The sequence below is a fragment of the Notechis scutatus genome, chromosome 6 (assembly GCF_049901735.1).
Source record: "Notechis scutatus isolate UNSWTSFEM ecotype Mainland chromosome 6, rNotScu1.2, whole genome shotgun sequence".
NCBI lineage: Eukaryota > Metazoa > Chordata > Lepidosauria > Squamata > Elapidae > Notechis > Notechis scutatus.
In genome coordinates, this window is record NC_142014.1 from 27560403 (window position 1) to 27573121 (window position 12719).

The window sequence follows — 12719 nt, forward strand, 5'->3', positions numbered from 1 at the left end:
CCACTGTTTTTTCCATGCACACAGCAACCAAAGGCCTTTTTAAGACCGTAGAAGATTTCCCTGCCTTTGCATTTTCCTTAATCATTGTAGCATAAATATTCTACGGACACTAAACTATAAGCCATCAAAATGTTTTGAAGCACCTTCAAACCCAGTTAAGATAGCAAGGGGAGCTGAATTAAAGTTGCCTTAATATTTGTTGTTAAGAAGCAAATTACAAGATAGAATTTTATTTTTCTTTTAAAGGACCTCTTCAACATCAGTGGAGCAAGTGAGAGAGCGAAGTTATCAGCGAGCATTGCTTCTTAGCGATCATAGGAAAGACAAGGATACTGGTAAGAGATCACTTAGTTGCTTCTGATCACACTCCCTTTTGGAGCAGGCCCTGGTGGTGCAATGGTTAGAATGCAGTATTTCAGGTTAACTCTGCCCACTGCCTGGAGTTTGATCCTGAGTGGCTCAAGGTTGACTCAGCCTTCCATCCTTCTGAGGTCATTAAAATGAGGACCCAGATTGTTGTGGAAGATAGGCTGACTCTGTAAACTGCGTAGAGGGGGCTGGAAAGCACTGTGAAATGGTATATAAGTCTAAGGGCTATTGCTATTGTTTCTGGTCTGTTTTGATTGGTGGCAACTGTTCATCACAGACACTATTAATGAATCTTAGGACAATGATCTGGGCTTCTGTCTGTTGCATATATAAAAGTTTAATCTGTTCCCCCCATTTCTTAACTGTGTCCAAACACAGCAACACCTCTATTTCTAGACTCTTGTTTGTTGCAGAAACTGATCCTGAAAATCCGGAGCCTACAAGTGAATGCCCATCCCCAGATACTCCTTTGAAGACGTGCAAGAGTCCTCTAAAACCAAGCAAGGTACCGTTTCACAGAGCATGGGAGAGAGAGGGGAAGAGGGGGGAGAGAGGGAGAGAGTTAGAGGGCTTGAATTTTATTACTTTGCTTCTGAATGTAATTAGAATTAAAACATACAGTTTTCATAAAGAGACCGTATCATTTTAATGAACAAATGCTGGAGACAAAAAGAGAGAGATTAAGATGGAAAAAAAGAATGCTGGACTTGACCGGTTTTATTAGTTCAGCAAAGCAGTTCTTAAATAGAGCCCAGGTCAGATTTGAGGTGATACTTCTGTACATTTGTGAGCTGCAGAAATATGTAATCAAATAGAAAGCTTAGGAGTATGTCCCCCCCACCCCCAGTACCAGTTAACATAGGTGAAAGAGGAACCACAGTGCTAAGGAACTGCACAGGTTTGTTTCAAGACAGGATGGAGTTCTTACCAGCATAAGCAAATGCAGTACAGGTAGTCCTCGACTTACAACAGCTTGTTTAGTGACCGTTCAGTCGCAAAGGCACCAAAAAGTGACTTATGACCATTTTTCACATGACCGGTGCAGCATCCCCGTGGTAGGTAATGCGATCAAAATTTGGATGCTTGGCAACTGGTTCATATTTATGACATTTGCAGTGGCCCAGGGTCATGTGATCACTTCTTACAACCTTCTGACAAGCAAAGTCAGTGGGGAAACCAGCTTCACTTAACATCCCTGTTAACAACTGTGGCAAGAAAGGTGGTAAAATGGGGCAAAATTTATTTGACAAATGTCTCACCATTATAAATTTTGTCTCAATTGTGGTCGTAAGTCGAAGACTATCTGTATTTAAAATACTACAGGATATGCCTATTTTGCTTCTAAATTTCAAAATGTTTAGTTGTTGAAATGGCACTGAAGCCATTATCTTATTAATGCCAGGTATTGCATCGATCTATTAATACCAATTAAATATTGCCTTGTTTTTTTTAAAGAAACAATATAAATATACCTTCCTAATTCTCTGTTGCAAAACAACTAAGAGGCGTGACATTTTGGGCTACAAAATGAAAGAGTTGACAAGTTTTAAATGAGGTCTTTCAATGTTAGTAAAGCTATGACTTTTTCCCCCAGAAGTTTTGATTATTTATATATAGTTCACAGAACAAGGATACTGTTTTTTTCTTTTCACAAGGTTCAAAACATTAAAAGACGTAGACACCAATTGTTGTCAGACAAGTGAGAGTATTTTGTGAAGAAATGCTGTTCTTTGTGCTCCTTGTTCTTGAGCCTACACAGAACATTATTATTAATTATTATTATTATTATTATTATTATTATTATTATTATTATTATTATTATTATTATTATTATTATTATTATTATTAATTATTAATTATTATTATTATTATTTAATTAATTTATTATTATTATTATTTAATTAATTTATTATTATTATTATTATCCCGAATGAATGTGTTTTAACAACAGACCGGCACTTAATGCTTCTTTGTCTTGATGCAGACTTCTTCACCAAATCCTGTAGTTCCTGTTCAGTCACTCGGAAAAACGCCAACCAAGCAGGATTCCCAGTGTGAGAGTGCAGGAGACACTCCTGGGGCTGACAACACAACTCACCCCAAACCAGACCAGCAACAGAAACAGCTGTCCAACAACGCTGAAGCACTTTCAAAACCTCCTCCCCCATCCCAGCCCCTCCTGCGCAGCACAGCTGATCCACTCTCCCAGAAGCCGCCTCCGGCACCGCTGAAACTTCCTTGCCCCACTTCACCTCACATAGAAAACCCTCCCAAACCCTCCACCCCCCTCACCCCGGCTCAGCACGGCTACCTGTCACCAAAGCCGCCTTCCCAACCCTTAGGATCACCATACCGACCTCAACATCCGCCGTCTCCTCAGGTGGGGATGCCTCAGAGAGACTCTCACCGGGGCTTTTACGCCGCCACCCAAACTCTCCAGCCTAGCGCCCAGCAGCCAAACACCGGGACGTTATTTCCCCCAACCTCTTCGGTCTCTTACAACCAGTTTCACCAACAGACTCTGAATGCTGCTGCTGCCCCGCCTCCCCCTCCCCCTCCGCCCCCTTCCTCCACTTATTATCAAAACCAGCAACCCCCTCAGGAAATTTTCAGAATTACAATCCGATCAAAAGCAGCCTCACGTCCCAACAAAGCGTCTTTCCCTCTGGACCAAATCAAGCCCTCGCCGGGACCGCCTGTCAGCAGCCCGTTTCGGGCCACCTTGTCAACAGCGGGCACTTCCTGCCATCTCCAACGGCCAGTATTCATCACCAGAGCTCGGTGGTGGGGGCGCCCCCACCTCCGCCCCCTCCTGCCGCTCCCGGACCACACCTCGTGAAGCAGCAGCAGCAGCAGAACCCACACCCGCAGCATGCTGTGGCCCACGGGGTGAGTCCCGCGCACGCCGTGGCTACCGGTTCCCACATCCACTCTCAAGCTGCCAGTCACCACCTGCCTCCGCCGCCTCCTCCTCCTCCCGCCCCCCTCCCTCATCACCTTCCTACGCATCCCACCACAGCCCACCAAGGGTTGCAAGCACAACACCAGCACGTAGTCAGCTCAGCGCCCCCTCCGCGCCGCCCCCGCCCCTTCCAATGTCTTAAGCTCCAGTCATCACGCAGCACCAGCCCAAGGACTACATCACCCGCCTCACCAAGGGCCCTCCCTTTTCCCTTCGAGCGCTCATCCGACAGTGTCAACTTACCCATCGCAGCCGCATCATCCCCCGTTGGGATCCGGACCTCCGCATCCGCCAACTGGAACAGGGCCGCACTGTCTACTTCCTGGCCAGAGCTCACACCTTCAGCCCCAAGCACCAACCAGTATTGCCACCCCTACCGCCTCCGGGTTCTGTCCTCATCCTGGCTCGGTCTCCCTTCCGCATGGCGTACAAGGACCTCAGCAGGCATCTCCGTTGCCCGGGCAGATCCCTATCCACAGAGCCCAGGTGCCGCCGACGTTTCAAAACAATTATCATGGTTCAGGGTGGCATTAAAAACCGGACCCCCCCTCTTCCTCCTCCTCAACTCCCCCCTCCTTCCTCGCTTCTAAACATTTTAAAAATGTTCTGTAAAAATCTGTATATTTCATATGTACCTGTTCAAGGTACTTTTTAAAGCTTGTACATTATACTTTGTATAAAAGCGAACACCAGTGCGCGCGTGCTTTTCATCGTATTCTTTCCAGTTTTTGCTTTTTTTAAAAAGAAAAAATCCCTAAATCTCTGCGGCGAAAGCCAGTGGGTTTTTTTTTTAGGAATTTTTTTTTTAATTATTATTTTGTACATGAACATTCCAGCTCTGTTTGTTCTGGCAGTAAGATTTGTTGCTGCATAACTTTTAAATTTTTATCGTTGCAGTTAAAAACTTCATTTAGTGAATGTTTTCTATATTTACTTTTTATACATATGTAATTAAAAAAGTACACAGCTAAGTGGACGGCACTAACAGATTTCTTTCTCTTTTTTTCTTCATCTGTCAACAGTTTTTGTGTGCATATAGTAGAAGGCGCAATACAGATATTTTTTATAGTTTGGTGTGAACATGGCTCCTTTCTTTTCAAGACTTCTTTTCAGACATTGTAATTTAATGTATAGATTGTTTCTAATGTCTCTGACAAGTGCTGTAAATACTGTTCCTTTTGCGTGTAAAACTGCTTAATGCTTCTCATTTGATATAGTATTGTACATATGAGTCTTTTGCAAAAGCGTGTGATCTTTGTGAAAGTAGTACAGTATATGAACTTTTAATTTTTTTTTAATATACTGTCACATTGCAGCACTGGTTGGGCATTTTAATTCATGTTAATAAATCACAATTATGTCAGTTTTAAACCCTCTTGTTTTGCGAATTTGCTGTTTTCAGAAAGTGTACATTTGAAAGGGTGTTGTGGGTACCTCAGCGGACTTAACCTGGGCCAAAGGAGGCTTCTATTCGCTGAGAGCAAGAAATGCAGACATGGAGCCAGTTAAATCCAAAGGACTCTGAAGAAATTTAACAACTGGCAGCCATTTTTTTCCTGAGCATTAGAACAATTAATCAGTGGAACAACTTGCCACCAGAAGTAGTGGATGCTCCAACACTGGAAGTATTTAAGAAGAGATTGGACAACCAATTGTCTGAAATGGTACAGGGTTTCCTACCTAGGCAGGAGGTTGGACTAGAAGACCTCCAAGGTCCCTTCCAACTCTTGTTGTTCTACTCTACTCTACCCAACATAATAGTGCTGTCTTGAGGAAATTGCTACCCCTGCTAGCAGCAGAAACTACTACAGCTAGTAGTGTGCTATTTATCAAATGGCATTCTTCAATGCGAAACACTACAGGTAGTCCTTGACTTACAACAGTTCGTTTAGGAACCGTTCAAAGTTACTACGCCACTGAAAGGTGGCTTCCCACTGTTTTTCAGTTACGACCATTGGCTTCCCTGTGATCATGCGATCAAAATTGGCAACCGGTTCATATATATATATCATATATATATGACCATTGCTGTGTCCAGGGGTCATGTGAGCCTCCTTTAAAACCTCCTGAGAAGCAAAAGTCAAGGGGGAAGACAGATTTACTTAATCAGGTTACTAACTTATCAAGTGCAGCAATTCACTTAACAACCGGGGCAAGGAAGTTTTATAAAATGGGGCAAAACTCAAGTTAACAAATGTCTCACTTCGCAGCAGAAATGTTGGGCTCCATTACCTGTCCTCTTTGACACTTCATATCGCAAGCGCCTTTTGGACTACACAACCCAAATCCATTCACATTCAGGATGCCCGAGACAGGAATAGCTAGGCAAATCATAATAATGTTATATATTCTACCTCCAGACTACCGATCTTGACTGTGCTGTTGGTACAGGTAGTCTTCAACTTACAACAGTTCATTTAGTGACCGAAGTTACAACATCACTGAAAAAAGGGACCTTTTTTTTATACTTAATGACCGTTGCAGCATCCCCCTGGTCATGTGATCAAAATTCAGAAGCTTAGCAACTGACTCTGGTTGCAGTGTCTGGAGTCATACAATCCCCTACTGCGACCTGACAAGCAAAGTCAATGGGGAAGACAGATTCATGGTGTGCCTAACTCAGAGGTAAGCAATCCGTAGCTCTGGAGCTACATGTGGCTCTTACATCCCTCTGCTGTGGCTCCCTGTCTCAAAATATGCATCACAACCACCAATGTGCAACACTTGCCGGCACGTGATTTATTGAGCTTTTTGATCCATGGTAGGCTAACCATGGATAAATCCAAGAAAAGTTTCAGAAGAAAACAGAACATTTAATTCAACTATATATGCTAGTTCGTGGCCGCTCAGGAAATAGTCGGGCACGGGAAAGATTTTGTGGCTCCCGGAGTTTTCTGTGGGAAACAGGTCCAAATGACTCTGAGTGTTTAAGGTTGCCGACCCCTTGGCCTAATTTAACAACTGCAGCAATTCGCTTAACTGGTAACAGTCATAAAACAGAAAAACGTTAACAAATGTCTCGCTTAGAAACAAAACGTTGGATTCCATTGTGGCCATAAGTGAAGGACTACCTGTACCGATAAAACCTGGTAATAGAAAAGAACTACCTATATTGTATTGGGGCAACATAAAGTAACTACAATTTCGGTTTCCGTGAATTATAGTCCATCCTTGCCAGTGTATGCTACAATTAGCATAATATTATAAGCTGAAATGAGAAGTAGCTGGTTCCTTCCTACTACCTACATGAAGCAGAATTTCTTCTTACCTGCTTCCTGGATTATTTAAAGGTTCCCCTCGCATGTACGTGCTAGTTGTTTCCGGCTCTAGGGGCCGGTGCTCATCTCCGTTACAAAGCCGAAGAGCCAGCGCTGTCCAAAGACGTCTCTGTGGTCATGTGGCTGGCAGAACTAAACGCCAAAGGCGCATGGAACACTGTGACCTTCCCACCAAAGGGGTCGTTATTTTTCTACTTGCATTTTTAACGTGCCTTCGAACTGCTAGGTTGGCAGAAGCTGGGACAAGGAATGGGATCTCACTCCATTACACGGCGCTAGGGATACGAACTGCCGACCTTTCTGATCGACGACCCCAACGTCTCAGCCACTGAACCACCGCGTCCTTCCATTAGATGGACACAATAAATAAAGCCCTTCTCAATTTAGCAGGCTAGCCTTTCTTTAAAGTTACTCCAGGGGGCGCCACATACACACCCACGGATTGCAGGGTTTCCGCAGAGAGAGGAAAGCAGCCCAATAAACCAAGCTGCTACTGGGGAAGACTCGGGGTCCAAAAATAAAATAAAATTGCTGAGTGGGATCTTTGCTGGGTCATTGTCACCAAATTCCAATGGAGATCCAGCAACGACTTCACTTTGTGTATCCCATGGAAATGAACACGGTCTCAAGCCAGATGTAAAATCACCTCCTTTTTATATAGTACATAAATAGAATACAGATTGCAAATAATCATCGGGGACAAGCCACTCAAACCAAAGCAACTCTTCCATAATCCTTGTTCCGCAACACCCCCCGCCCTCACATTACCCCTACCCACCCAACCCCGGGGAAGAATTTCAGTGAAGGGCAAGGACAACAACCATCCAGGAACGCTGTTCCCTCCCTTGAATCGAAGATTTGCATATTGCCGTAAGCCAATCGGGGCAAAGCATGATAAGAGGCCCTTCTCCAATTGATTAGGTTCTTTGCAAGGCTGTTAAACCAATGAGACACTGAGGTCCTTGGCACTCTCTGAGCTGGGTGGGTTTTCTGGCAGACGTCTCCTGACCCAACTAGGTAACGTCATCAGTGCCAAGTTTCCTAGTTTGGGGCCCTCAAACATCTGTGAGAAACCACGCAGGTCGGAGAACACCGAGGACCCTTAATGTCAACCCTGAACTACAAATATTCTCGTCGATCAAATGCAAGACGCTGCATCCTTCGGAAAGGGATTGGTAATAAAGCAAATTTATGATGCATGGATTTTTTTTCTTTCTTTTGGAAACGTGGTTTGTACTGATAGTCCTTTTATGGGCTCTGTCTGGTTCCGTCCAAAATCTGTATCTACGACTGCTCTCTTGGAAAAGCTACGGTTGCGTACAAGCATCCTAGCAACTAGCACCACATTTGCTGCAAAAGGATTTAACTCGCCTTCCGGAATATATATATAGCAAGGCTGAGATGTCTTATTTCGCCTCACTCTGCTTTTGAGGTTTGTTTGTTTGTTTGTTTGAATAAACATTTGAAAAACAAAAAAAGGCAAATGCCTCTGAATCCCTGGCCGGTTTGATTTTTCTAACAAACACCGAATGAGTAAAAATGCCGTTTCGCATTTGTCCCCTTTCCCAAAAACAATCCAGAGGGAGCAGGACAATTTCTGAAAAAAGAAAAACAACCACTTTAATTAAGACAACTGCAAGCACCTCAAACAATTAATTATTGTTACAATATGGGGGGGGGAGAGAGAATCGTCTCACAATCTAAGTATTGCAAAAGGCATGTGAATAACTTTTTAAAATGGACAAAAGTGGCACCGTAATTAATATGTAAAACCAGAAATAAATTTACATTCATTCCCACCGACTTTTTTTTTTAAAAGAGGCTAAAAGACACCTCTGTATTTTACATTCTAAAATCTGTATTGCCTAGAAGATCTCTTTTTGGAATCTACTTTTCTTCTTTTTTTCTTTTTTCTTTTTCTTCTTTTAATACAAAAAAACACCTAACTTTTTTGTGTGCAACTTACAAAAGGAAGATTACTTCCTCAATATGTCGATTATGGGGGAGGAAAAAAAAAATAAGCTAGTGCAATTTGTTTCTGAAACAGGTAAAGCTATGAATGGAAGGTGCATGATCTTTTCATTTTTTAATGTAAGGTTTGTATCATTTCTGCTTCTTTCTTTCTTTTTCCTCCTTTAAAAGGACTGCCTTTTTTTTTTAAATCATCCACAGTTCTGCACAAAAAATGCTTCCAAGATTTTCTTTAAATTCTTCAGCCTTACAGGGAAAAAAAAGCAGTTTGCTCTTGCTATGCCATCACCTCACAACTGGAAAGCAAATGACATCTTATTAAAGTCACTCAAATATATATATATATATATACACACACATATATATATTTTCCGTACACTTCAGACTTCCTTTAAAGTGCCTCTTGGAGAGAGTGAGAAATTTTAGAAATCAAGAGTCACTTTTCTTTCGAAATCCAATTATCAGCTACCGAAAGGGACGTTTACGTAACTCCCTAAAGCAAAACCCACCACATGCAATTGGTATACTAAAGTCACTTTCAATTGAATAGCTTTAACTCTGCAACTTGTGCCGCATCCCCGTTTTTGTTTCTTTGTTTTAGTTTTAAATGGAAATAAACATTTACAGGGTGCATTTACATAACGCTATTTTACAAAGAACAAGGTCCCTTTTGCTTGAAGATAAGAATTGTACATTTTCCGAATTCGGACTCGATAAACGTCTCACACTTGTAAATTATATAATATTCAGCTAAAATAGTTTCCATAAATAGTTACAAACCTGCCTGAAACACAGTAAAGGGAAGAGAATGGAGGAGATGTGCTTCCAAAAGGTCAATGTTTGGATTCCACACAACACAAGAAACAATGCTTTAAAGACACAGAGTAAGTTTGGGGGGTGGGGTATGTTTGGAGACAGTCAGTAGAACTACTAGTTGAAGACAAAAACGACACTCCTTCCTCCTTTCTCCTCCTCCCCAGAACACAGTGCACGAAAAAGCAAAAAAAAAAAAAAAAAAGTCAGAACAGTACCTCCAAAGTAAAAAATAAAGGACTGGGATTGAAGCCATCCTGTTAAAAGAGCATTTTATGACAAGTCACCGTGGCTTTTTTTTAGGTTTGATGCGTGGAGAAAGGGAGGGCTGGCCCGATGGGGTTTTGATCCAAGGCTCCTGCTACAAATTCAGCCAAGGGTGCCGAAGGCATTCACCAGCGGAGGCTCGTTTTTCCGGAACCATTTCTAACATGGGGATCAGGAAATCGGTAAACTCCGCCGCGTCTTCCTGAGGCCAACCGTATTTCTCCACGAGAACATCAAAGAGGCTCCAGGGTTTCAGCTTGGTGATGTGCCGGAGTTCTCCTGCGTTCATGGGAAAGGCAGAAGAGAGAAAAGGGTTAGTTTCTGCGTGCGTCGAGATGTGATCGGAATCTCTTTTGAGTTTTGGGAAGGCAGCCGTACCCTGTTTCCCCAAAAATATGACCTACCCTGAAAGTAAGTCCTAGCTTGATTTTTTACATGTGCGTCCAATATAAGCCCTATCCGGAATATAAGCCCTAATTAAGATCCTGCCCACTCCAGAGTGGACGGGTAAAAATTAAGCTAGGGTAGGGATGAGGGGTGGAGCTGCCCTACTATTTACCTTTGGACAGTTGTAGCCAGGCCTTGCACACCCAGACACCTGCCTTGCCGGCCCATTTCTTCTGCAGCCGGCAAGGCTGGCAAGGCTTTCCTGAAGGCCTCTGTAGCTTGATAACAAAGCTCAGGATCGATCCAGAGCTCTGTTATTGACTGCAGAGGCCTTCAGGAGAAGCCTTGCCAGCCACAGAAGTAGTAGTTCCTGAAGGCCTCTGACAGCGAAAAGGAGGCTGGGGGTGATGCGCACAAGTGAGGTTAGTCAGTGGACAACATCCCCCGAAAATTAGACCTGGTGCCTTTTTTGGTGGCAAAAAAATAAGACAGGGTCTTATTTTCAGGGAAACACAGTATTAACTTATTATATATTATATAAAGTTATATTAACAATCAGTGGATCAGCTTGCCTCCAGAAATCGTAAGTGCTCCAACACTGGAGGTTTTTAAGGAGAGACTGCACAGCCATTTGTCCAGAATGATATAGGATTTCCTTCCTGAGTAGTAGGTTGGACTAGAAGACCTTCCAACTCTATTATTCTGTTATTCTGTAAAGTCAAACTAACATAAAGCAAACCACAAGGGGGCGCTGCAGAGTTAGGAAGTTATTTTCAATGAAGTCCACCCCACTTCCAAATCTTTGGGCCTACTGATTTTACAATGTATTAAAGAGGCAAGGGCAATATTTATTATTTCAGAATTCTAGTGTTAGCAACACGCTCTCTCTTTTTTAAAAAATCTGCTTTTTCCAACAGAAAAGGGGTTCCCAACCAGGGATGTGAGATGATATTCAGGGAGGGAGCGAAAACTTGGGTTTAGAAGTTTCAAAATTATAGTGTATATGCATAATTATATGCATAATTTACTTTTGTAAGGGGTGTGAGAATATATCAGAAGCATTCTAGGGGTGCAGGGTATAGAAAAGGTTGGGAACCCCTGAAATAGAGGAAAAAAATTTCAAAGAGAGGAAAGTGTGTTGATTATTGAACAGGGATTTAGTTCATTCCCAAAATAACATCATCGAAGAGTTCCTTTGGGTCATTTTGATATGTATTCTTTGCAGGGTTACATCACTGCACAAACTCCCAAATTAATCATTTATCTAATGCGCGTTACACTCCTGCTACAAATACATATACAAATTGCATCCAACAGATGCCTTCAGGGATGCAATAAACACTTGTGCTTGTTGGTTGGTTTGTTTATATCCTGCTAAATTAAAACGATTCTTGGCGGGTTACCAAATAGAAAAAAGTAAAAAACATTCTTGGTAACAGTGGAAGTGTAACAGATCGCAATCCATAAAACCAACAATCACTGTCATGCCCCTGTCAGAGTCTGAATCCGAGGAGGAAGAGGAACAGCTGACAGGAAGTGGGAGTGTAGCTCCGTTGGCTGTGGAGGAAACTGGGGAAGGGCAAAGTCTGGCTGGGCAGAGCAGGAGAGAGATAGAACAAGGGAGAGGCAGTTCAGAGGAAGACCCAGGCCCACCCCTTCTTCATCCTAGGGCACGCAGAGAGCAACATGGGTTGTGTGGCTTATGGGGGAGGAAAGGGCCCTGATTCCCTTCATTTGCCACACCTGGAAGATAGTTGATAAGAAAGGCAGGCTGCGTGCGGCAGGCTGTTGGGAGCAAACATGACTTTATCCTGTGTTATCGTGGCTTATCTGTGTTCCTGGCATCTTCCCAACCATGTGAGTTTTGCTGTCCCTTCAAGTCTGAAATTCTTGTTCCTGCCCTGTCAAACTAATTACTTCAGTTTGGCTTGTTTGGACTTTAAGTTACAGTTTGTGTTGCTCATGTTTTGGACTGAATTTTCTGCAGTCAAAGGCTGTTCCTGGGAGAGTTTTTCTCCAGCCAGAAGGTAACCAGGACATTGGAGGGGCAAAGTTGAAGCTAATAAAGAGACTCTTACTGAATATCTGACTGTGTTGCCTTTGTGCCACACCTGGGGTCATCACCCAGAAGGATTGAAAAAATATAAAAGCAATCTAAGTGAAGGCGAAAGACTACATGTTTAAAAAAGTGTGTGTGGGGGCCTCTGATGCAATTACAGGAAGTCCTCAAGTTACTACCACAATGGACCTCCAAATTGATGTTGCTAAGTGAAACATTTGTTCTGTGAGCTCTGCCCCATTTTGCCACTTTTCTTGCCACAGTTGTTAAGTGAATCACTGCAGCTGTTAAGTTAGGATCCTGGTTAAACCTCTGTAGAGATTGTCAGTCGTCCAGGTCATGGTTGTCCCAGAGGTGCTTTTTTCAGAAGGCAACTGGACTTTCTTGTTTTTTCTTTTGAAGACATTTCACTTCTCATCCAAGAAGCTTCTTCAGCTCTGGCTGGATGGTGGGGGAATGGAAGGATTTATACTCCTTGCAGACAGCTGGTCATTTGCATTCTTTTTAGAGGGTCATTGAGACCACTTGGAGGTTTCTCTGTGTCCTCAGGGTCACCTGAGTAGTGCAAATGGTTCCTGTAGTCTGCAATTTTTCCTCTGGAAATCCATTCCTA

The 12719-nt window shown here is 42.9% G+C and overlaps 2 protein-coding genes across 7 annotated transcripts in view; one reads left to right on the top strand and one right to left on the bottom strand.

The window, feature by feature from the left end:
- Window positions 1-4702, top strand: part of KMT2E (lysine methyltransferase 2E (inactive)) — a 56371-nt gene extending 51669 nt beyond the window's left edge. The window contains 5 exon segments of the mRNA XM_026677207.2: window positions 247-335; window positions 783-874; window positions 2354-2966; window positions 2969-3444; window positions 3446-4702. Of these exon segments, the coding sequence (XP_026532992.2) occupies window positions 247-335; window positions 783-874; window positions 2354-2966; window positions 2969-3444; window positions 3446-3865 (1690 nt within the window). The 3' untranslated portion in view covers window positions 3866-4702.
- A 3501-nt stretch (window positions 4703-8203) lies between these two features.
- The window catches only part of SRPK2 (SRSF protein kinase 2), a 117651-nt gene continuing 113135 nt past the window's right edge, over window positions 8204-12719 (bottom strand). For all 6 annotated transcript variants that reach the window (XM_026677211.2, XM_087967778.1, XM_087967775.1 and 3 more), the window contains one exon: window positions 8204-9939. In XM_026677211.2, coding sequence (XP_026532996.2) covers window positions 9755-9939 — 185 coding nt within the window. In that variant the 3' untranslated portion in view covers window positions 8204-9754. The remainder of the gene's footprint in view (window positions 9940-12719) is intronic.